The sequence below is a fragment of the Pelodiscus sinensis genome, unplaced genomic scaffold (assembly GCF_049634645.1).
Source record: "Pelodiscus sinensis isolate JC-2024 unplaced genomic scaffold, ASM4963464v1 ctg36, whole genome shotgun sequence".
NCBI classification, from domain to species: Eukaryota; Metazoa; Chordata; order Testudines; family Trionychidae; genus Pelodiscus; species Pelodiscus sinensis.
The window spans coordinates 2,739,979-2,763,831 of record NW_027465931.1 but is presented as its reverse complement, the minus strand read 5'-3'; the positions used below and the strand labels follow the sequence as shown (position 1 = coordinate 2,763,831).

The 23,853-nt window shown below is 55.3% G+C and overlaps 1 protein-coding gene across 1 annotated transcript in view; it reads right to left on the bottom strand.

Moving 5' to 3' along the window:
* Positions 1–281: 281 nt before the first annotated feature.
* LOC142825134 (uncharacterized) overlaps positions 282–23,853 on the bottom strand; it is a 212,115-nt gene continuing 188,543 nt past the window's right edge. Inside the window, exon 2 of the mRNA XM_075916859.1 lies at positions 282–1,086. Within this exon, the coding sequence (XP_075772974.1) occupies positions 586–1,086 (501 nt within the window). The 3' untranslated portion in view covers positions 282–585. The remainder of the gene's footprint in view (positions 1,087–23,853) is intronic.

The window sequence follows — 23,853 nt, the reverse complement described above, 5'->3', positions numbered from 1 at the left end:
CCCAACCCCCTCCTCTCCCCCCCTCCCCGGGCCACCACCACCCCCACACCCATGGTGGTGGGATCACCAGAGACAGGTGCCTCTCCCAGCCTCAATCCTGAGCCTCTCCTCACCCTTCCTCCCCCCTTCCAGCTCCCTCCTCCAAGGTTCTCATCCCTCCTCCTCCTCCCCCTCTCCCATCCCCCTCCCCTACAGTCCCTCACCAGTTACTTCTTCCCCAAATAAACACACAGATTTTAAAATCTGTTTTATTGTCTCGGGGGGGGGGGGGGGGCGGGCGGCGAGGGGCGATGCACAGACCCCTAGTGGGGAGGCCCAGGGGAGAGTGTCGCTGGGGTCCTTGTGAGAAACTCTCCCTCAGGGCCTTCCGGATGCACAGGGCCCCTTGATGGGCCTGCTGGATGGCAGCTGTGTGCGGCTGTTGAAAGGCCCTGCTGATCCGGTTAGCCTCTGCCCCCCACCCTGGCAGGAACGCCTCCCCCTTCCTCTCACAAATATTGTGGAGCACACGACACGCAGCCACCATGTGTGGGATGTTCCACTCCCTGACGTCCAGCCGGGTGAAGAGGCATCTGAACCATGCCTTCAGACACCCTCAATGACCATGCGGGCCCTGCTGAGCCTGGCGTTGAACCGTTCCTTAGAGTGGTGAAGGTGGCCATTGTAGGGCTTCATGAGCCAAGGCAAGAGAGGGTAGGCCACGTCCTCACCATTCACATGGGTGGGCATGTCCATGTTCCCAACCCTGATGGTGTGGTCAGGGAAAAAAGTTCCGGCATGCAGCTTCTCGAAGACGCTCGAGTTGCACGTGTGGGCACCATGCACCTTCCCCAACCACCCAACGTAAATGTCTGTGAACTGGCCCCGATGGTCCACAATGGCCTGCAGGACCATTGAGAAGTACCCCTTCTGGTTGATGTAGACAGAAGCCCGGTGGTCGGGGGCCCGGATGGGAATGTGGGTGCCATCAATAGCCCCCCCACCAAAGTTGGTGGAGCCCATGTTGGCAAAGCCGTCGATGATGGTGTCCACGTCACTGAGGTTGATGACCTTGCGCAGAAAGAGGGTGTTGATGGCCCACACCACCTGTAGAAGACAACAAACAAACAACATCACAGGGTGGCCAGAGCCCTCGGGAGGTCCCCGAGCCTAACCCCCCCTCCCTCCACATACACCAGGAGCAACCCTCCGACTTACCCCATTCCCTGGCAGGGCTTTGTGAGGGTGGCACTGAACAACCTCCCAGGGAGGGGGCTTTCATCACCACCACCCCAACCACCAAGCCCCGCCACCCCATTCCCTAGGGTACACCATTCCTGCAGTCCACCCCCTTCTTGGGACAATAGCCCGAGAGTGCCATACCTGCATAAGCATGGCCCTGACGGTCGATCTCCCCATGCCTAACTGGTTCCCGATGGATCGGTAACTGTTTGGTGTGGTGAGCTTCCAGAGGGTGATAGCAACATGCTTCTGGAGGGGGATGGCAGGTCTCATGTGCATGTCCTGTCACCCGAGGACAGAGGTGAGCCACTCACACAGCTCCAGAAATGTGTCCTTCCTCATCTGAAAATTCTGGAGCCACTGCTGGTCGTCCCGCCGCTCCATAACGATCCGGTCCCACCAGTCAACACTGGTGTCCAGATGCCAGAAGCGGCAGCGCATGGTGTCCAGGGGAGGGTGGGCGGGAGCCAGCTGCATGAGCTGTGCCCACAGAGAGACGAGGAGGCTCTCCAAGCAGAGCAGAGGGTTGGGTTCCTGCAGGGCCTGGAAGCTGCAATAGCCATCGACTGCTCTGGCTCCATGGCTGTCAAGCTGAGGTGTCCACAAGGGCAACCACAGCAGGCAGAGAAAAGGCTTTGCTGTCCCTTGAGGAGGTAGGCAAAGGAAAACAGCCTGAGACATGGCTGTCATGGCACATGAGTGCTGTCCTGATGCCCTGCCTGAAGTGGTTCCAAATAGCTCAGCACTACTTCAATGTGCATTTGGGCTGTGTCTAGATGGGCCAGTTTTTCCGGAAAATCAGCCGCTTTTCTGGAAAAACTTGCCAGCTGTCTACACTGGCCGCTTGAATTTCTGCAAAAGCACTGACGATCTCATGTAAGATTGTCAGTGTTCTTGCGCAAATACTATGCTGCTCCCGCTCGGGCAAATTCCTTTTGAGCAAAACTTTTGCACAAAAGGGCCAGTGTAGACAGCTCAGATTTGTTTTCCATAAAAAAGTCCCGATCGCGAAAATGGCAATCGGGGCTTTTTTGCGGAAAAGCGCGTCTAGATTGGCCATGGACACTTTTCTGCAAAAAGTGCTTTTGCGGAAAAGTGTCCTGCCAATCTAGACGCTCTGTTCCAAAAATGCTTTTAATGGAAAAGTTTTCCGTTAAAAGCATTTCCGGAAAATCATGCCAGTCTAGACGTAGCCCTGCAGTGTAGACATGCTATTTTGAAATAAGCTATTTCAGAGTATTTCTTCCGGAATAGCTTATTCCAAAATAAATGTGCAGTGTAGACGTAGCCTAAGGTGCTGCAGGACCATTTGTTGTTTTTAAGTTTTTTCAGAATTGAAATGTTATTCACTGCCACATTCCAAGGATCATCTACTAATTATTCAGTTAATTTCCTTGTGACATACTGGGTGGAAGGAAGTGTTTAATTAATTAATAGGTTCTAGTCATATCAGTCTGCTTCGATTTAAAATACACTATTTAAAATGTTGGTTCATACAGATTGGTACTTTTAATGGTAATTAAACTCCCTTGTTGCAATTCACTGACCAGAGATATTCACTGGTGGTGCCACCATACAACATTAGCCCCTCTTATGGCTCTGTCACTCCATGCCCACTGAGACAGTTCTCCGTACATGCTACACTACAACATTCAGGTGCTTCAGTACAAACCCTTAACAGTGAAATGCTCTAGTACATTCTGTGCAGTTATAAGGCCTCATGTTTCTTCCCAGTGAATGTGCAGGGCATTATTCCCAGACTGAGGCCCACTACTGAGCTAGGCTGGAAAATACAATACTGTTCTTCTCCAAAGAGGGTGCTATTCACAGTTGAGATTACAGCACATATGTACATGTTCAAAGGAGGCGATGGGAGTGGAGGGGGTGAGAGAGAGAGAGAGAGAGAGAGAGAGAGAGAGAGAGAGAGAGTCCACCACTCCCAATGTTTCTAATTCCTTAACCTCAAACTCAAATGTTCACCAAGAACAACTACTAATCATCGTGTTCCCTCCCTCTGGGGCACCTGGCATTGGCCACTGTCGGCAGACAGAACACTGGGCTAGATGGACCTTTGGTCTGACCCAGTACGGCTGTTCCTATGGATTTATGTTCTTATGTAACCTCAGAAGTTTACAGCTAAAAGGTCTCACCCACTCTATTACAAAAGAGAACCCAAACATTAGAGCCCTGCAACTCCGTGGATATCTGCTATATAGCCAAGGGTTTCCACATCTGCAGCACATTTTTGTGGATGCAAATACAAATGTTGCATCTAGAACCCTGGAAACTTGTGGACATCAGCTGTGACACAGTCAGAACAGAAGGCTGTAAAAAAGTAGTTCTATTGGATTTTGGGAGGGTCTCCCCCCAAAGGACCTCCCCCCAGCCTACAGGGAGGGTCCACAGAGCCCAGAACGCCATGTGATTACTGGGGACAAATAAAGAGAAAACAGGGACGGGTGTGGCGGTCATAGGGTCAAAACAAGGGAATCGGATGGGCACACTGAGAAGAGAACCCTGGCCAGCACCCACTGCCCCTCGAAGGTCTCGAGAGAGCCAGCGGACGCCGCCCAGTGGAACTCTGCCCGGATGCGTGAGCGGATACAGGAGCAGAAACAGGCCCCACAGTCGCAGGCCCCTCCCCCGGCCAACCTCTTCTCCCTGATTTTGTAGATTGTCATCTTGGCGATAGCCAGGAGGAGGTTGACCAGGAGATCCCGTGACTTTGTGGGGCCACGGATTGGGTGTGCATAAATTAACTGGTGAGGGGAGACGTGCAGCCAGAACCTCAACAAGAGGTTCAGGAGGAGCCAAAAGAGGGGATGTAACCTGGTGCACTCAAGATAAACATGCACCAGGGTCTCCCTCATGCCAGAGTAGGGGCAGGTTTTGGGAGCAGGGGTGAACTGTGCCAAGTACACGTCCGTGTTCACAGCACCATGGAGGATTCTCCAGCTGATGGTTCCATGGCCTGCTGGGGACAAGGTGGAACAGAGACTGGCCCACCGGGGCTCCCCACCCTCTATTGGTGGTAGGAGGCCCCGCCACTTGGTATCTGGGCGGGACATGAGGGTGGGGAAGTGAAGAGTGTGAAACATGCGTGAGCGTGTACAGATGACACTTTGGTGTGCTTCGAAAGGAGACTGGCTGCAATGTGTGCAGCCAGCTCAGGTGATGAGGGGGAGGCGGTTGGGAAAGTATGTGGGGCCATGGGCCGATGGAGAGATCAGGAGGGCCAGGGGTGAGCAGGATGCAACCTCTCGCAGGATCCTGTTGAGATAAACCCAAGCTGGGCAAGCGCTGGAGGATCCACCCAGTCTCCCCGGTCGTAGTCCAGGAGGTCTCCGATCCTGGTGACTTCTGCCAGGACCAGCCTCTGGCACACTGAGGGAGACCCCGCCGCCTGCATACGTAGATGGGGATTGTGTAGCAGGGGCTCCGCGAGGAGGTCTGCCCCCACAGTGGCTCCCAAGGACCTGGTCGCCTCTAGCAGCTTCCAGGCCCAGAGGAGGTCCTGGTAGAAGGCCGGCAGCTCGGAGAGGTCTCGCGGAAGACCTCTCAAATAAAAGAGCTGCCGGTCATATCGGAGCCCTCGGAAATGGTGAAGGAAAGCAGGTGCCAGCGTGCTCCTCACCGGACTACCTGCATCATAGAACCCGTGTGCACAAACACGTCAGGCCCTGCCCTCCCTCCTCCAGGGGAAGATGGAGAACCCCTGCAGAGACCCAATGCAGTCCTGGCCAGAAGAACTGAAGCATCAGCTGCTGGATCTGATCCAGGAAACCCGGGGGCGGGATCAGGGTGCTGAGATGGTGCCAGAGCATGGACAGGACCAGTTGGTTAAGTACCAGTGCCCTCCCATGCAGGGAGAGGCACCGGAGCAATCCCGTCCACCTCTGCAACCGCTCAACCACCCTGGCCTCTAAACCTTGCCAGTTCTTGGCAGACAGTCGGCGTCAATGCAGCAGCTTACTGTCTATGGCTGGCAGGTGAATGTGGCAGGCAGGGGCCAGCAGGTGGTGCTCTCAGGCAGGGTTCAGAGGCAGAAAGACAGGCAGCTAGTAGGAGGAGAGGCAGCCTGTGTGTGAGAGGGATAAGGGTGTGGGGTGAGTCAAAGGTGTGTGTCACTCCCCCCCCCATGTGCATCCTAAAGTAGGATTTCCCAAGCGGGGGGTCTGCCAGCCCTTTCAGGCTGCAGGACTGAAGCCATGCTCCCCAGCACCTGTTGCAGGGCTGAAATCTTGATCCCCAGTGGCACCTCCCACACTAAATTCCCAGCACCCCCAGGCTGAAGCCCTGATCCTCAGCATGCTCCCCCCCCCCAGGGTAGCAGCCCCAATTCCTGACGTGCCCTTCCCCCCAGGTAGCAGTCCTGATCCTTAGAGTGTCCCTCCATCCCAACTGAAGCCCCAATTCCCCCACACTCCCCTCCCCCAAGGGCTGAAGCCACAAGCCGTGGAACCACCTGCAGGGCTGAAAGCAGGAGCTGAGGGGCTGAAGTCCCAATCCCCACACCACCAAAAACGGAATCCTGGATCCCCAGCACTCCCCATTCAGCAGAAGCCCCCAAGCCCATGGGCAGAGCTGGGGATGTTGCCCCCCAAACTTCAGTAAAAGTGCAGGGCATAGCTTGGAGGTGGGAAGCCAGAGCCTGGCAGGGTAGGGCAGCTGCTCTTCTGGTGGGTGCCATGGCACAAGCTCCGGTGCCATTCCCTCCTCTCCTGCCACTGCTCTTGTGCAGGGGTTTGAAGCTGTCCCTCAGCTCCCAGCCCGCTTTGCTCACCCAGCTGGTAAGAGCCACAGGGATGGGGGACCTGGCTCCATGACTGGCAGTGCCCTAAGGGAACGGGGGGGGGGGGACGACCACAAATGCCTCCTGGTACACAGCCTGAAGATAGCCCTTCTGTAAACCCTGAGGTATCCTCCTGTCTGAACACACCTCTACCTACCCCTCCCTGCCCTCTGAGCTACCCCTTGTCTGCACAAAGTCCCTAGCTGCTCCCTCTGATGGGATAAACACAAACATTGTGGTTTCTTCTCTACTCTGTGAAATTTCTGATATGCAGGGCAGGCTTCTATATCAAGTGACTGAGAAGCTTCTCTTATTGCATGCCTGGGCAAAATCTGGCCTGCCAAGCCACCGGATCTGGCCTGCAGACGCTGTGGGGAGCCCCAGGCAAGCTCCCCTGCTTGTCCCACAGCCCTGCACACCGCTCAGAAAAGTGGCTGTGGGCTGTTTCTCTTTGAAAACTGTGAGGGGGGGGGGGGAGACATCAGGCGTAACTCCTGCCCCCAGCCCAATCCCATTGGCCAGCTTCTGGCCAGAAACTGGCCAATGGGAGCTGCCTGTTTGAATAACAGGCAGCCACGAAGCACTAGCTCCCTCCCCTCCAGTTCAGTTATTCACACAAGCACATGGCTGTGCAGCCTGTGCAGGCATGGGGCAGACAAGCAGTCTGAGTAACTATTTAAGCTCTGCAAGCTTTTAGCTCTGCAGGCAGGCAGACTGGTTGGACTGCTGGCTGGTAAGTCTCCTGGCCAGAGCCTGCCTTTGGCAGCCCAGCCCCTCTCTTCCCCATCCCTCTGCCCCCCCCCCCCCCATTCAACATACCCAAACCCTCTGACCTCCTCCTGCACCCATACCCCCTCCCAGATCTGGCACCCAAATCCGCTGCCCAGATCATAATCCCTGTTCACCTTAGGTCACAAACCAAACCCCTGCACCCCAATCCCCTGCCCTAGGTCACAACCACCTCCTACCCTAGGTCACATTCCAAAGCCCTGCACCCCGGTCTCCTGCCTAGGTCACAACCACCTTCACCCAAACTCCCTCCTAGACTTCACTCTCCTTCCTGTACCTCAATCCCTTACCCCAAGCTCCCCTCTGCACCCAACCTCCATCCCAGACCCAACAACTCCTCCATTAATATCAGGGAAGAGAGCGGCTCTTGACCACTTTCCAAAAATCTTGGAGTGGCCCCCATCAAAAATTATTGCTCACCCCTCTCTTATTGGAAAGCTTGTTGGGCTTTCTGCAGACATTGCCAATACAAATTCTGGTGGTGCTAAATGTGCTGGGAAAAACAACGTATGGTGAAAACTGCAAGTGAAACTAAGGGAAGAGATCTTTGGTTTTGGTTGTGGTGCTCACATTGCTTACTAGCCAAAGCAAGTCCCAGTTTTGTGCAAGGGTCACTGAAGACTTTCTTGAACAGTGTTGGGCATGTGTCGAGAGAAAAATGTGCCTTGTGTCCATCAAAAACCAACAAAATTCTGTCTAGCACTGGTCCAAGGGACGGAATTGTGTGCTGCCTTGCTCTAGCAATGTAAAATACTCCAAACCGACAAATTGGCAGAAGTCTTTCAATACTACAACAGTGTGCTGTGAAAGTTTATAAATACTTTCACAGTTAAAGGACTCCAAAACAATTGGAAGACATTCAGCTGCTGTTTGCAGCAGTTATGAGCAAACAGACAGCTTATGAAGCAGGTAGAGGCAATTGAGAAAAATGAGTCATCAGTGACAGAAGTTGCACTGCACATTCGTACCCTTCACAATGATGGTATGTCTACACTACAGCGCTAATTCGAACTAACTTAGTTCGAATTAGTTAGAATTAGCTTATTTCGAATTAACTAACGCAGCTAGACCTAAAAACTAGTTTGAATTAGTGTTTTGCTAATTCGAACTAGCGCGTCCACACTGATTGGACGCTGGGGCGCATTTAAGGGCACCTGAAACCGGTTCTGGCAGGGCATCAGGTCAGTAGTTGCTTTGTGTGGCTGCTGTCTGAGGCTATCTCTGAGGCTCGAGCTTAAAGGGACCCCCCTGGACAGCCGGTTCTCAGCTTTTCCTGCTTGCTTGCCAACCTCGCCGAGGGACAGCAAAGCGTCGGTCTCTGTGCCCGTCTGTGTCGGTGCTTCCCTTCGGGGACGCCGCCGCAGGTGGTAACGTGGAGCCAGAGCTCGCCCAGCACCTTCTGGTGCACTTTCTGGACTTGCTGCTGCAAGCCTGCCAGCTATGGCTGGAGGCTGCCTGGCACCACCTCGTGCACGTCAGCCCCCTGCCTCTCCGCCTGGCCATCCTGGGGGCCGTGGAGGAGCCGCGGCAGCGCCCGGACGCCGGCGTGCCCCACCACATCTGGCGTCTGGACACCAGCAGCGACTGGTGGGACCGCATCGTCCTGGAGCGCTGGGAAGACCGACAGTAGACCCAGAATTTCAGGATGAGGAGGGACACCTTCCTGGAGCTCTGCGAGTGGCTCGCCCCTGCCCTGCGCAGAAGGGACACTCGCATGAGGCCCGCCATCCCCCTCCAGAAGCGTGTGGCCATTGCCCTCTGGAAGCTCTCCATGCCGGACAGCTACCGATCCGTCGGGAACCAGTTCGGCGTGGGGAGATCCACCGTCGGAGCAGTGCTCATACAGGTACAGCACTCACAGGCCACTGGACGGGGGGGGAGGGGGGCTGCAAGGAGGGGATGGGCCGCCCCAGGGAAAAAGGGGGGGGGAGGGAGGAGGCGAAAGTGCCCCGCACCGGTCTCTCCCGGCCATACTACACGCTGCCTGGGGGGGTTGCTTCAGGGAGTGGGGTGCGGGGCACTGCCAGGGCACGAACACTCCCAGCCACCCGGGCGCCCCACTGATTCGCGCTTTGCTGTGTCTCTCCGCAGGTGGTCAGGGCCATCAACCGGGTGCTGCTCCGCAGGGTGGTCTGCCTCGCCGACCCGGACGCCATCATCCGGGGCTTCGGCGCCCTGGGCTTCCCCAACTGCGGGAGGGCCATCAATGGGACGCACATCCCCATCTGTGCCCCGGAACACCAGGACTCCCGGTACGTCAACCGCAAGGGGTACTTCTCCGTGATCCTGCAGGCCGTGTGTGACCACCGGGGACAGTTCACGGACATTAATGTGGGCTGGTCCGGCAAGGCACACGACGCACGGGTGTACCGCAACTCCTCCGTGTGCCAGAGGCTGCAGGCCGGGACCTTCTTCCCCAACCGCCACATCAGGGTCGGGGACGTGGACATGCCCGTCTGCCTGGTGGGGGATGCCACCTACCCCCTACAGCCGTGGCTGATGAAGCCCTACACGGGGCACCTCAACCCCTCCCTCCAGGCCTTCAATGCCAGGCTCACCAGGGCCCGCATCGTGGTGGAGGGGGCCTTCGGGCGACTGAAAGCCCGCTTTCGATGCCTCCTCACCCGCCTGGACCTCGCCGAGCACAATATACCTCCTGTAGTGGCAGCATGTTCTGTGCTGCACAATTTGTGTGAGAGAAAGGGGGAGGCTTTCCTGCCAGCCTGGATGGCTGAGGCTGACCGCATGGCTGGACACTACGCTCAGCCCCGCACCGCCGCCGTCCGGGAAGCCCACCGGGGGGCCGTCCGGATCCGGGAAGCCTTGCGGGAGAGCTTCCTGGTGGAGGAGGAGGAGGACTGAACTCTCCCTGCATGCCCCACTGGGACCTTCTTCCACCCTCCCCCCTTCCCATTTCCCCTTCCTAACCACCCTTCCTAATGTCAAATAAAGACCTGTTCTGGCAAACATCATCTCTTTTTATTTAACATAAGTGGGGTGGGGGGACGGAGGAGTGAGGGTGGGAGAGGGGAGGGGGAAACCTGGGAGGAGGGAGCTGGAAGGGGAGGGAAGGGAGGAAGGGAATGGAAAGCTCAGGGGTGGGAGTCCGGCTGCCTCTCCCGTCTTGCAGCCCTGCGGGGGCCTCAGGGCAGAATGGGTGTGGAGGTTGGGGCAGGAGGGACGGGGGCTGCGGAGGAAGCAGGAGCAGGAGCAGGAGCAGGAGCAGGAGGAAGCGGGAACCGGTCGAGGAGGCTCTGGAGGTGGCCTCTGAGGGCACGGCCCTGCTCCTCCAGTGCCTCCAAGCTCTGCTGGCGCAGCCGAAGGTCTTCCTGGACCCAGTGGTCCTGGGTGCGGAGCTGGTGATCCAGGAAGCGGAGGTGCCGCCGCTGGTAGTCCTCCTGCTTCCTGGCTCTCCTGCTGGCCCGGGCACGGGCAGCTGCTGCAGGTGGGGTGGTGCGCCCTGCAGGCCCAGGTGCTGCGGCTGTGGTGAAACAAGAGCAGCGGTCAGTTCTCCCTGGGGCCCAGGTGTGTGAAACCCAGCTCCCCTCTGCAAGGCCAGGGCCCCTGCATGACACCCAGCTGCTGCCCCGTGGTGGGCAAGGCCCAGGCGCACGGTCCCTGGGCTCCCTCTCCCCCCAGCCCCCCGTACACATAAGGGGAGCATGATGGTACTCACATGTGGAGGCCTCCCCGGCCTCGGACGACACAGGCGAGCGGCTCAGTGGGGTGCCTCGGGGGTCCTGGGTCCTGGGCAGGATGCCGCTAGGCTCCTGGCTCTCGGTGTCCTCCTCCTCCTCCTCCGTGTCAGGGAGTGGTCCCTCTGCCCCGGGGTCAATCACCACCCGGGGGGCAGGGACGGCATGAGCCCCCAGAATGCGGTCCAGAGCCAGAAAGTGGGGGCAGGCCTCTGCGTCTCCTCCTGTCTGGCAGGCCCGGGAGTAGGACTGCCACAGGTCCTTAATCTTGCAGCGGACCTGCTCCCTGCTGCGGTGGTGGCCTCTGGCGGCCAGGCTGGCAGCTATGCGGCCGCAGACGGCCACGTTCCTGTGGCTAGTGCGGAGATCGTGGACATTGGAGGCTTCCCCCCAAACCTGGATGAGGTCCACGATCTCCGCACTAGACCACGCAGGCGCCTGCCTCTTGCGTCCCCAGGCAGGCTCCTGGGAGCCGCCAGGCTGGTCCCGGGAAGAGGGGGAGGGCTGGGGTGCATCGGGTGGCTGGCTCATGGGGTGTCAGGTGCAGGGTCTGCTGGCAGGGTGCTGGCAGCCTTGCAACTGGCACAAACACTGTAGCCAGCCCGTGCCCCTTTAAGGGCTCCGGGGCTGGGAGGGGGGCAGAAGAGTTTCCCTGGTGGTGCCCAGAGTGGCCACCAGGGAAAGCTGGGGAGGGCTAGCCTCCCACTAGTTCGAACTAAAGGGCTACACAGCCCTTAGTTCGAACTAGTAAGTGCGAACTAGGCTTAGTCCTCGTGAAATGAGGTTTACCTAGTTCAAACTAAGCGCTCCGCTAGTTCAAATTAAGTTCGAACTAGCGGAGCGCTAGTGTAGCGCCTATCAAAGTTAATTCGAACTAATGTCCGTTAGTTCAAATTAACTTTGTAGTGTAGACATACCCTAACTTAGCATGAGGCTCAGAGAAAGATTTGTCACATCACACACAAAGACCCCGCTGCAGTCTTTGGTTGAGGGTGGGGAAATTAAGGAGCAGCAATTTTACAATGCAGTTGAGACTTTTTATTCAGCATCTCTGAAGTACTTTGAACCGTGGAAACCTGCCTTTGAGTGCAGAGAAAACTTGAGTGGTTCTTGTTGAGAAGGATGCTGATGTGGGATAATGTACAAACCAGTCTTGCTTTTGCCACACAAGAAAGCCCACCCTAGATGAGAACAGATGAGAATCAATTTTTTGACAAACAGACAAATGCAAAACCAATAGTATCCTGTCACACATCTGACTGGAGCACTCAGAAAACCCCCATTTCTGAAAGGGGATGGAACATTTTTCAAGAGATGGACAATAAGGCAGTAGAATACTCAGATCTCTCAAAGGCAGTTGAGTTCATTTTGTGTTTGCCTGGTGTCACGTTACTGGATTTTAAGGGGAGCAGCCAGATCACTGCTGCACCCATCGGGGGGGGGGGGGGGGTGTTTGCCCTAAATTCTGTACAAAGAGGGCCATGTGAGGGGTCAAATGAAAGCTTCTGTTCTGCTGATTCTATGTATGCTGCTCATGTACTTGTGTGACATCTGTATGTGGAGTTATGAATATGGACTCTGTGCTGATACTGGCCTGCACTGCCTGTTAAGGAGGATTGGCCAATGAATGACTATGCTAATTAGCACAGTTCCAGGGACAATGGCTCTCAAGATGCCCAATACACACTTGAGGAATACATCTGGAAATCTGCAAACCAGCCAATACCATGGCTGCTGACATGGGACAGGTCACTGGGTCATGTGACCTGCTCCAGCTTGGAAGGTACCAGGGATAGATATAAAATGCCATGAGGCAAACTCCATCTTGTCTGCAATTCTGCCACTGATCCCAGATGCAGCCTTGCGAGGGACAGCGAGCCAGGAAGGACTGCTGACCCATCCTGACATAGGATGTACACCAGAGACTTCTAAGCTGGCAGTTTGTAACATCTCTGCTGAAAGCCTGCATCCAGAATTTGGTGATTGGTGCATGTAATGTATTCTCCTTAACAACCTCACTCTCCACCTTTTCTTTCCTGTATTAATAAATGTTTAGATTTTAGATTCTAAAGGATTGGCCCAGCGTGATCTTGTGGGTAAGATCCAAAGTGTAAATTGCACGTGGATCTGTGGCTGGTCTTTTGGGACCGGAAGAACCCGTTCGGGGTAGGTGGGATTGGGGTCTATAACCCCTCAACTGTGTGTTAGGCCTGGGGCTGATTGTGGCACAGGGAGAGCTGGGGTGTCTGAGGGGTTTTGCTCGTGAGGCTTCCTGCTGGCCGGATTGGCAGCTGAAGCGCTCGGTGTGACTAGTTTGTGGCCTATTTGGGAAAGGTCTCCAGTCAGGGGCTGTAAGGAGCCCTAGTGTTGAGCAATTCGCCCTGAGCGGACGCCCTCAGCAGTGCCCAGACCCGGCCCGGTCCGTCACAGTGGCATAGTTGGCAGGATCCACAGATCTTGGTCAATTGAGCTTTGGATCAGAGCCCCACGCTGTCTAAATTTGATTTTGGTGTTGAGAGTTTGGTTGGTTAAAGGGTGGCTGCAATGAATCAGCAACAGTATGAGAGTCTGGACAAAAAGGCTCTGAAATATTTGTGCTTGGAGAGAGGCATTGCCTTTAGAAAGAACGCTTTCCATCAGCCCGGCTGCACTTGCCACAGGCTGCCATCCGGGGGCGGGGGGTCAATTGGTGGGCTGTCAGGATCCAGGAGGCCCTGCAGGAGAGCTTCCACCCTGAGGAGCCCGCAGAGCCACCCCAGTCCTCCCCATCGGAGGCTCGTGCCCCATTCCTCCCTCACCTCCTTCCACTTACCCCTCCCTAGCCCCCCTTCCTGATGTAAAAAATAAAGGACATGTGTGTTCAAAAATAGAAACTCTCTTTATTGAACAAAACTGGGGGAGGGGGGATTAACCTCTGGGGAGACTGGGAAAAGGAGATGGGAAAGGGGAGGGGGAAACCTGGGAGGAGGGAGCTGGAAGGGGGAAGCCAGGGGAAGAAGTAGGAGGGGAAGTATCAAACTATGGTACGCCATTGTCACCTTACCAAATTTGAGGGGAGCAGCCAGATCGCTGCTGCACCCATAGGTGGGGGTGTTGGCCCCAGAAAATGGTATAAAAGGGGGGCCATGCGGGGTGTTGAATAGAAGCTTACTGTCTGCTAATCCTATGTACGCTGTTCATGTGTTTGTATAATGTCTGTGTGTGCAATTATAAGCATGTACTCGTATGGATACTGAATATTTCCCTGCATGTGGTTGAGCATTGGGCAGAGCCCGGCCTATGGACATGCTAATCAGCGAGGCCCTGTGGGACAATGGCTCTCAATGGGCCAAGGACACACCTAAAGAATGAGTGGTGACTCATACCTGAGGGCTACCAGCAGGGAACACAGGAATAAGCAGGGGACCAGGTGACCTGCTATAGCCAAGAAGAGACCAGGAAGGAGGGATAAATAGGCCATGTGGTGGTCTCCATCTTGGTCTTCAGCTCAGCACTTCATCCCAGAGGCAGCATTGCAGGGATCGAAGAGCCCGGAAGACCTGTGAACCCATCCTGATCGTAGGATGTGCAACAAGGACTTTCAAACCAGCAGCTGTAACATCTCTGCTAGAGCCTGCATCGAGAACTGGGAGATTCGGTGCATGTAACGTACTATCCTTTAACAACCTTACACTCATGCTTTTCTTTCTTGTAATAATAAACCTTTAGAGGATATATTCTAAAGGACTGGCCCAGCGTGATTTGTGGGTAAGGTCCAGAGGGTAAATTGACCAGGGATCTGTGGCTGGTTTCTTGGAACCAGACAGAACTTGTTCAGGGTAGGTGGGATTGGGTGCTAGGACCCCCCACCTGTGTATGAGGCCTGGGACCATCTGGGGCACGGATATTGCTGGGGTGTCGGAGGGGTTTTGCTCGTGAGGCTTCAGGCAGGCTGCTGAAGCGCTCTGTGGGACTGGTTTGTGGCCTGTTTGGAGAGGTCACCAGTCTGGGGGCTGTAAGGAGTCCCGGATTTGAGCAATTTGCCCTGAGTGGACGCCCTCAGCTGTGCCCAGACACGGCCCGGACCGTCACAGACATATCTTCAGTACAGTGTACAGACGTGGTCTCCTCACCTAAAAAAAGATGTTTTGGCCTTGGAAAGGGTTCAGAAAAGGGCAACTAAAATGATCAGGGGTTTGGAACAGGTCCCATATGAAGAGAGGCTAAAGAGACTGGGACTTTTCAGCTTAGAAAAGAGGAGACTGAGGGGGGATATGATAGAGGTCTATAAAATCATGAGCGGTGTGGAGAGGGTGCATAAAGAAAAGTTCTTCATTAGTTCCCATAATAGAAGGACTAGAGGACACCAAAGGAAAGGAATGGGTAGCAGGCTTCAAACTAATAACAGAAAATTCTTCTTCACAAAGCAAAGAGTCAACCTGTGGAACTCCTTGCTGCAGGAGGCTGTGAAGGCTCAACTAGAACAGAGTTTAAAGAGAAGTGAGATCAAGTCATGGAAGTTCGGTCCATGGAGTGGTATTAGCCAGGGGGTAGAAATGGTGTCCCTGGCCTCTGTTTGTGGAAGGCTGGAGATGGATGGCACGAGACAAATGGCTTAGTCATTGTCTTTGGTCCACCCCCTCGGGGGTACCTAGTGTGGGCTGCTGTTGGCAGACAGGCTACTGGGCTAGATGGACCTCTGGTCTGACCCAGTACGGCCATTCTTATGTTCTTATGTTCTAAGCTCAGGGTCGGGGGTCTCACTGGACCACCTTGATTTTCATGCAAACCTGCTCCTGGGTGGCCAGGCTGGCAGCTCTCCTGCCCTAGACGGCCACTTTCCTGTGCCTAGTGCGGAGGTCGTGGACGTTGGAGGCCTCCCCCCAAACCTGGATGAGGTCCACAATCTCCGCACTAGCCCAGGCGGGCGCCCGCCTCTTGCAGCCCCGGGCAGGCTCCTGGGAGCTGCCAGCCTGGTCCTGGGAAGAGGCGGAGGGCTGGGGGGCAGCGGGTGGCTGGCTCGAGCCGTGCCAGGTGCAGGGTCTGCTGGCTGGGTGCTGGCAGGCTTGCACCTGGCACAGGCACCGTAGCCAGACCGTGCCCCTTTAAGGGCTCCGGGGCCCGGAGGGGGCAGACGAGTTTCCCTGGTGGTGCCCAGAGTGGCCACCAGGGCAAGCTGGGGAGGGCTAGCCTCCCACTAGTTCGAATTAAGTGGCTACACAGCCCTTAATTTGAACTAGTTAATTCGAACTAGGCGTTAGTCCTCGTACAATGAGGTTTACCTAGTTCGAATTAAGCGCTCCGCTAGTTCGAATTAAGTTCCAACTAGTGGTTTGCATGTGTAGCGCCTATTAAAGTTAATTCGAACTAACGGCTGTTAGTTCGAATTAACTTTGTAGTGTAGACATAGCCAGGGCTATCAGGTCCACCTGACGATCATCTGCTTCCCCTGGGCCACTTCCAAACTCCCCCTCACTCTGTGCCTGGCTCCCAGGCAGCAGCTAGGGTTACCAGATGGTTTAAAAAAAATACTGGACACTATCTCAGGTGGCAGGGCGGGAAGGGAGGAACCAGCTCGCAGGGAGTGGGGGCTGGCCAGGAGGGGGTTGAGGGGGGAGCGGGGCTGGCCTGGGCGCATGCAGATCCTGGGGTGCTGCCTGTGCCACGCATGGTCCCAGCAGGGTGCACGGGCAAGTCCGGCCCCGGGGATTCCATCCCACACTGGCCCTGCCCCCCTCCTCTCTACTGTGTAGTTGTGTACTGTCTGGTAGACACGGTCATGCAGTGTGACTCATGCAGTGTGAGCGTGTCTACCAGCCAGGCAGTACGCAACTACGTACTGATACTCATGATAGTACAGCTTAATTAGAAAATACTGGACATATTCTCAATTTGTTCAAAACCAGACACCTGGCAACCGTAACAATGGCACGTTCACAGGGGCTGTATAGTCCGTGTTTGGGGGTAGGGAAATAAGGGTCTCCTCCTCGACTCGCCAGGGCCACTGGGCCCAGGCATTATCGGACTCAGCCAGATCCTGAGTCCTCCTGGCATGAGAGTTCAGGGTAGGTCTCTGCTCCCTCCGGCAGCTGGCCCCCTACTGAGCTTCTGGGCTCAGTGTTTATACTTCCTGCCCCTCCCCTAGGCCTTTGTGGGCTTAAAGGGGCAGGCTCCATCTCAGCCCACCCGGCAGTCACCCCTGCTCACTACACCCTTGTTCAGGGCAGGGCAGGGCAGGCAAACCAATGCAGTCCCAGAATCAATATGGCCCAGGCCCAATATGGCCTAATATGGCCCAGGCACTTAACCAAGTGTGGGGCAGCCAAACAGTTCCCCAAGCACACGCATGGAGCAGGAGACTGCCACCCAGTATGTGGGGTGGCAGGCAGGGCAGGGGCCCTCCCTACTCCACTGCATCCTGGCCCAGGGACCCAGCAGTGGCAGCCCTAGCTGTCATTGGGGTGAGTGGGGATCCAGCCTGCAACATGCTGATTCACTCTAGCCCAGTGGTTGCCAACCTTTTCAGGTGGGGACCCATTTTGACAATTCAGGAAGACTTGGTGACCCAGGGCAATTCAAAAACGGGGGAGGAAGGGGGGCAGACCCACCTGGGGAGACACTTGGCAACCCTTTAGAAATGTAATAGCAACCCATATTTGGGTCCTGACCCATAGGTTGGGAAACCTTGTTCTAGAATGTTATGAGATTAGCTTGACAGTTGTCAGCTTCCCCTGGGCCACTGCCTAACTCCTCCTCGGCATCTACCTGGCTCCATGCTGTTACCCCAAAGATATTCTCACTGGAGACCACCCAGGGTTACACTAGTACGGGTTTATTTCCACTAGGTAAAAGTAAAGAGGAGAGAGCATCCACCAAAGGTTTAAACTAAAGAAGATAGAAGTCTCTCTCTCTCTCTCACATACACACCCAGGTTACGTCTAGACTGGCCCCTTCTTCGGAAGAGGCATGTAGGAATAAGAGATCCTCCGGAAAAGGGCTTTATTCCGGAGGATCGCGCCAGTCTGGACGCTCTTTTCCGGCTTTTCCCCAAGCTGGAAAAAAAGTGGCAGCCATGTTTATTTAAATCCCGTGGGGGATATTTAAATCCCCCGTGCATTTCCCTATTCCAAAGTTCGAAATTAGCATGCCTCTTCAGGAGAAGGGGCCAGTCTAGACGTAGCCACACAGACAAGCAAGCAAGCACACACCCCTGCATTCATTCACTCATTCATTCCTGCCCTCAGACACTCACACACTTACACAGGCATATGGGTTGCAGAAGGAGCCAAGGCATGTGGATCCTGGAGGGTTTGTCTGCTCATCATGGCTGGGGAAGCTGGTCAGGAGGAGAGACACTGAAGAGGAGCTTGGCAGGGGCAGGGGCAGGAAAAAGAGAGTCTCACATGTACTCCCTCTCCTTATATAGTGTCTGAATGGCTCCTGTGACTCATTCACCTCATCATCAGGGAGCACGCGGAGACTGCTCTTTATCCAGCCAGGAGCATGCCCAGACTGTGATGACTCACTGAAATGTGCTCCATTGTTCCCAGTCTTCTTCAAACACACTCACACTCTCTCTCCATTCACCCAGGGGAGAATGCATCTTAGGGAAAGTTACAAGGAAGGTGCCTGAGAGTTACAAAGATTACAAAGTTGCAGTTTACAGTAAGTTTGAGAGTTACACAGATTGCAAAGTTTGATAAGGATCACAATAAGTTCCAGTTTAAAACCTTAGACCTTACAGTTTGATGTAGTTTCAGAAAATCCATGTATATAAATTGAGTAAGCTCAGGCGGAGGCTTTTTTTATGCAACACACGCCAGCTGCTGATTCTTGGGGTTGTGGTAGTCTGAACCCTCGTGCAGGGTGTAGAAGGTCTCCTCTTCGGAGCAAGGGCCTGGCGGTCTGGGCCAGTCCTCAGCCTCTGCAAGGTCCTCAGGGCCCTCCTGGATTGGGAGCTCAGAGCAGGCCTCTGCTTTCTCCGGCAGCTGGATCCCTACTGAACTCCTACCTGTCCCACCCCTTGGCATCCATGGAGTTAAAGGGGCAGGGCCCGGCTCGGCCCACCCAGGCTCAGAAAGGGGTTCTTCCCCCTTGGGGATCACTGAGCAGCCACCCTGCTCCCTACAGCCTCCATAAATCCATGCATAACTTCTGTCAGGAAGAACTGAACCTGGGACCTCTGCAGCGTGAGCTATAAAGCCAGCTGGGTCTCAGTGTAGGCAGTAAAGCTCCCTTGTTCTTATCTCTTGCTGGAAGTGGGCCAAGTGCCACTACAAGGGACAGTGAACCACATTAGGTGTGAGTTACATATGCATCTACTGAATATGTTATGCTGTACTGGCAATAAAAAGAAAGGAGCAGATCACAATGTCTGAAGAAAAGGCACCATCTACCCCCAATGCTGAGAGGCTGATGGCTACCAAGAGAAGATGTAGGTCAGGGATTCCATAACAGAGGCATCCAACTGCCAACCTGATTTGATGTCCTGGGAGGTGTGTTGCCTTCCAGAAGCCCACATCTGAGACATCACAAAAAGGTTGCAGAGGGTTCCATCCCTCTGACCATTACCTCATGCTGCTCATCCAAGTGGACACTAATGATACTGCCAGATCATGGGTGGTGGGTATGCTAGGTGGGGGGAGGCATTGCCTTTCCAAACCACCAGCCTGGCCCCACCCATACTCTGCTCCCAGAATGCCCGCTGTAGGCATACTGGAGGTGGAGTGTTGCTGCCATGGATGACCTGCTCTCCCTATCCTCAGGGGCCAGGGAGGCTGGGGCCACACATCGCCTGCCCTTTCCATGATGCTGGGGGTGGAGCCTGAGCAGAAGGTGCAGGGCTTGGGGCTTGCCTCCCCCAGCCCTACCTTCACCCATGAGCCAGATATAACCCTAAACAGATCAGCAGTGACTACAGAGTCCTGGGAGCAAGGGTGAAGGGACTGGGGGCACAGATGGTGTTGTTCTCTGTTCTCGTGGCAGTGGGCAATGGCTTAGGCAGGGACACATGCATTCTAGATGAATGCATGACTGTGCATATGGTGTAACTGGGGCTTTGGTTTCCTCAGTCATGAGATGTTTCAGAAAGGAGGTGGTGTCCAACTGACCAAGAAGTTGAAGAGCATCTTAAGTCACTGACTAACCTACTGAAAAGGGCTTTAAACTAAGTTCAAGGGGGCAGGAGACAAAAGCCCACAGGTAGCCATAAAAATATAACAATAATAACAGAGGGCTAGATATCAAGGGTGGGAGGAGATGGAAAATTACAATAGGGTCAAGACGCAACAACAGGGAAAACAGTAGGGGAATCTGCTTAGCATCTCTAGATGTCTGTACAAAGGCAAGGAGTACAAAGAATAAAAAGGAACAACTGGAAGTCTTAGTACATAAGCAAAATTATAACAAATTATCATCACTGGAACATGGTGGGATAAATCTCATGTCTGGAATATTGGAAGAGAAAGCATAGTCTGTTCAAGAAGGACAAGAAGAGAAAAAAGGAAGGAGGTGTTGCATTATACCTCAGGAACATGCACATCTATACTGAGAGCCAGGAGGAGGCAAAACAATAGTCAGTTGAAAGTGTCTACAAGGAGACAAAAAGGGGAAGAAGAAAAAAAACAAAAAATAACCCAGTAGTACTGTAGTACTGTGACCAGGGCCAGCTTTAGGAAGTGCAGGGCCCAATTCGAACAATTTTGATGGGGCCCCGCAGCAATTTTGGTTGAGCAAAAAGAAAAAAAAAAAGGTACACAAGTTTCAACGTGGGGCCCCAGGAATTTTTTTGAGTGAGCAAAAAAAAGGCACATAAAAAATCCCCCACCAACACACGCACATACCCTCCCGTGGCACAAGAAAACCCTGCACTAAACTCACACCTCTTGCAGCGCAGACAGCCGATGCACTCCTCCTCTGGGGCTGACGCCCCCTCCCACAGCGCACCCAGCAGGGGCGGCAGGTTTGTATAATTTCTGGTGGTGCCCCATTAGCCACATTCCTTGACCCCTGTTAACCTGACCCCCATTAGCCACACCCCCTGACCCCCATTAGCCAGGCCTCTGGAGGTAACATGCTGGGGGCAAGATGGACACATGACCAGAAGTAAAAGGTGCCATGTCACCCCTCTCGAAGGGCTTTTCCCACCATCCTCCTACCAACAGGGATTAGTTTGGCCCCCACCAAACCCCCTCATGCAACTATCCTGCAATTGCATTAACCCAACGTGTGTGACATTAACTCAGGGGCAGAGAGGCTAGGGGAAGTGTTCCCTCTAAGGCTATGTCTACACTCACGGCTTCTTACTCAAGTACAGCCATTCTTGGCAAGAACCCACAGAGCAGTCACACTGCCCGCCTGCTCTTGCGCAAGGGAATTTACAGTCCGGTGTGGTAAAAGAGGGCTTCTTGCGCAAGCGCTACGCTCTTTTCTAACAGGTGTACGCTCTCTTGCGCAAGAGGGCAGTGTGGATGCTCGGCAGGGATTTCTTGCGCAAGAAACCCCTACGGCTAATATGGCCATCAGAGCTTTCTTGCTTAAGAGAGTGTCCACACTGCTATGGATGCTCTTGTGCAAAAGCACAGCTCGCACACGGCAGTGTGGACGTGTTCTTGCGCAAGACTTCTTGTACAAGAACCCTTGCGCAAGATGTTCTTGCACAAGAAGCCACCAGTGTAGACATAGCCTAAGAGTTTCCTCCCATGAGCAGAATGGATTTTGTGTTGTGCACCTGTACTGAGTTCATGTGGCTTGTTTCGATGTGCCACTGTGTCACCCAAGTTATTAATAAATATTTTGTAAACCTTTACCTTTTCCCTCTGCTGCCATGTCTCCTCCCCTTGCTCCATCAGCTCCCCTGGTGCCTGCTGCCCCCCAACTCCTCACCCTCCTCTGCTGTCCTGACTCCTGCCCTTCTCACTGCTCTCAGCCTTCCTGCAACCTGCCCCCTCCACCAGCCCTTCTCTCCCCTCTGTGCCCACTCCTCCAGTAGCCCCACTCTGATCATGTGAGCTACCCCTCCTCATCCCCTCTTCCAACACCTCCCTCTGCACACCTGCCCTGCCTCTCTCCTCTGGTGCTGGTCCCTCCCCTGCAGGTGTCTGCCCTTCTGCTTCACCCCCAGAATCCCCTGGCACCTGCACCTTCCCTTAGCCCTGCACCCTCCTGGTGCCTCCCCCTTCCCTCACTGCCCCGCCCCCTTTTTCCCTGAGGCCCACCCACTCACCACTATCGGCCCCGTTCCCCTCCTGCCCCTCTCTGCCCTCACACATGACTTGCTCCATCCCCACCTCTCTCATGCCCACCCCTTCTTTCAAGCCTTCTCCCAGCACCTCCCCCTCCAGCCCCCAATGCTCTTCCCCTCTCCTCTCTTCTCCCAGCATCACCCTGTCCCCCCTTCCACTGACACCACCTCTCCTGCCCTTTTCCTCATTGTCTGCACTTGGCCCCCGGCATTTGTCTCTCCTCCACCCTGTCTCTTGGTGCCTTCCCCTTTCTTCCCCCTCCCCCTCCGCACAAGCCCCTTCCTCTCCTACCCCTTCCCCCTAGTTTTTCACCTCCTGTACCTTCTGCCTTCCACTTTGCGGGACTGGAGTCTGCACTCGGGCTCCGGACTCAGAACCCGGAGCTAGGCCAAGCGGCACAACAGGGTGCCAAGCAGTTTTAAAGTCCTGGGCCGTGACGTCACATCATGCCCAGGTGTCTCCCCGCCCACCTGGGAACACCACGAATGGCAGCAGCAGGCAAGGGGGAGCCGTGCATGGCAGGGATGGGACAGGGCCAAGGGGGACGTTCTGGGGCCAGGGTGGGAGGATGCGCGGGGGGGCCGGCAGGTGGGGTCCGGGGACCGCTCCAGGCAGAGCCGGGGGAGAGACCCACCTCCAAATATTTTTGCTCCACTCACCCCCCTAGGGAAGGCTTTTAAAGAGATCCCGTGGCAGTCTGAAGTCAGCTCAGCTCACCCTTAATTGATTTGTAGCCATCCTGCATCAGCTGCCCCTGATTAGCCAGGGCCATTGCTGTTCCTTTTGTAAGGGCTGCTGCCTCTTTCCCCTTCCATCAAGCTCTCTAACCTGCCCTGTCATGTGATCTTTAGGTGGAGCGAGGAAACCACTCTTCCACCGAGTGCAGCAGGTTCTTTCTCCCCCTGCACCCCTCCTCTCCTCTGTTCTGGGAGGGGTGTGTGGGGGGGCTACTGGGGTTGTGGCAGGCCGGCCCTGGTTATATTCTGGGCCGGGCCCCCTCTTCTTTCACCTGCTCTGTCTGCAGGCAGCTTCCTCCTGCCACCCCTTCACCTCAGCTGGCTGCAGGAGCTGGTGGGTGGGGCCTTTGCTGCCCTTGCCCTGGGTGGGGGGAGGAGGACCCCTATTTTCCATTCTTTTGGGGCCTGCCTGGCCCCTTTTTCACTGCTTGAGGCCTGGACTTCACCGTTCTTGTGGCTGCTACTCCCTCTGGGGCAGAGGTGGGGGGGGGGCTGCTGTAGAGCAGCTCCTGGGACTCTTGCTTTCCCTTCACAGTTTGCTCTGTGTGTGTGTGTGTATGTGTGTGTGTTGGGGGGGAGGAGTTTGTAAGGGGTCCTCCTTCCATCTGGGGCCCTAGGTGGCAGCCAGTACAGCTTTTGTGGGGTGCTGGGGGTGGGGGGTAGCTCCCTCTGCCCCTTGCTGATTCCCTTGCATTGCTGCTGCTCCCTCCCCAGCCCCAGGTGCTGCAGGGGCCATGTCCATCCTTGGCCCCACTGCTTGCCTCCCCGCCCCTCCCTTGCTCTGGTGGGTCCTGTAGCAGGTGCTGTGGGCCTGCCACTCAGGCACCCGTGGGCACACTGGTTCCCACCGTCCCCCAGCAGTGTCTTGCTGCCACCCTGCTTCTTGAGCAGGCTCCTTCTCACAGCCTGCCTCCCCTCTCCTCTACCCGTGTGCCCATGCCCCCTCTGGCATCTTGTTTGGTGCCTGAGCCTCCCACTCTTCTTTAGTTACCCTCCCCCCCACACACCGCTTCACTTCCCCATGTTTTTCAAATAATTGACCCTCTCACCTTCCCAGTGCAGCCAGAGGAGCCGCTCTTACTATCCTGTGCTGGGAGCTGTACCCCTTGTTCCTCCCCCCCCCCCTTCCTCCTATGTGCGTTGCTGCCCTCCCACCCCACTTCCAGCCTAGCGGGGGGAGTGGTGAGCCTTCCTCTTCCCCTCCCTCCCCCCTATGCCCCTTGCTCCACCCCCTGGCACTATTGGCCTCTCCTAATTGACTGTTCCTGTCTCCTCCCCCATGAACAAAATGGAGGGGCAGTCGTGTGCTGCCCCTGCTGCACCTTGCCCACCCCCCCCCCCACTACCTCTATGAATACTGACCCCTCTGAGGTCTGCCAGGCCACCCGCTCATATAG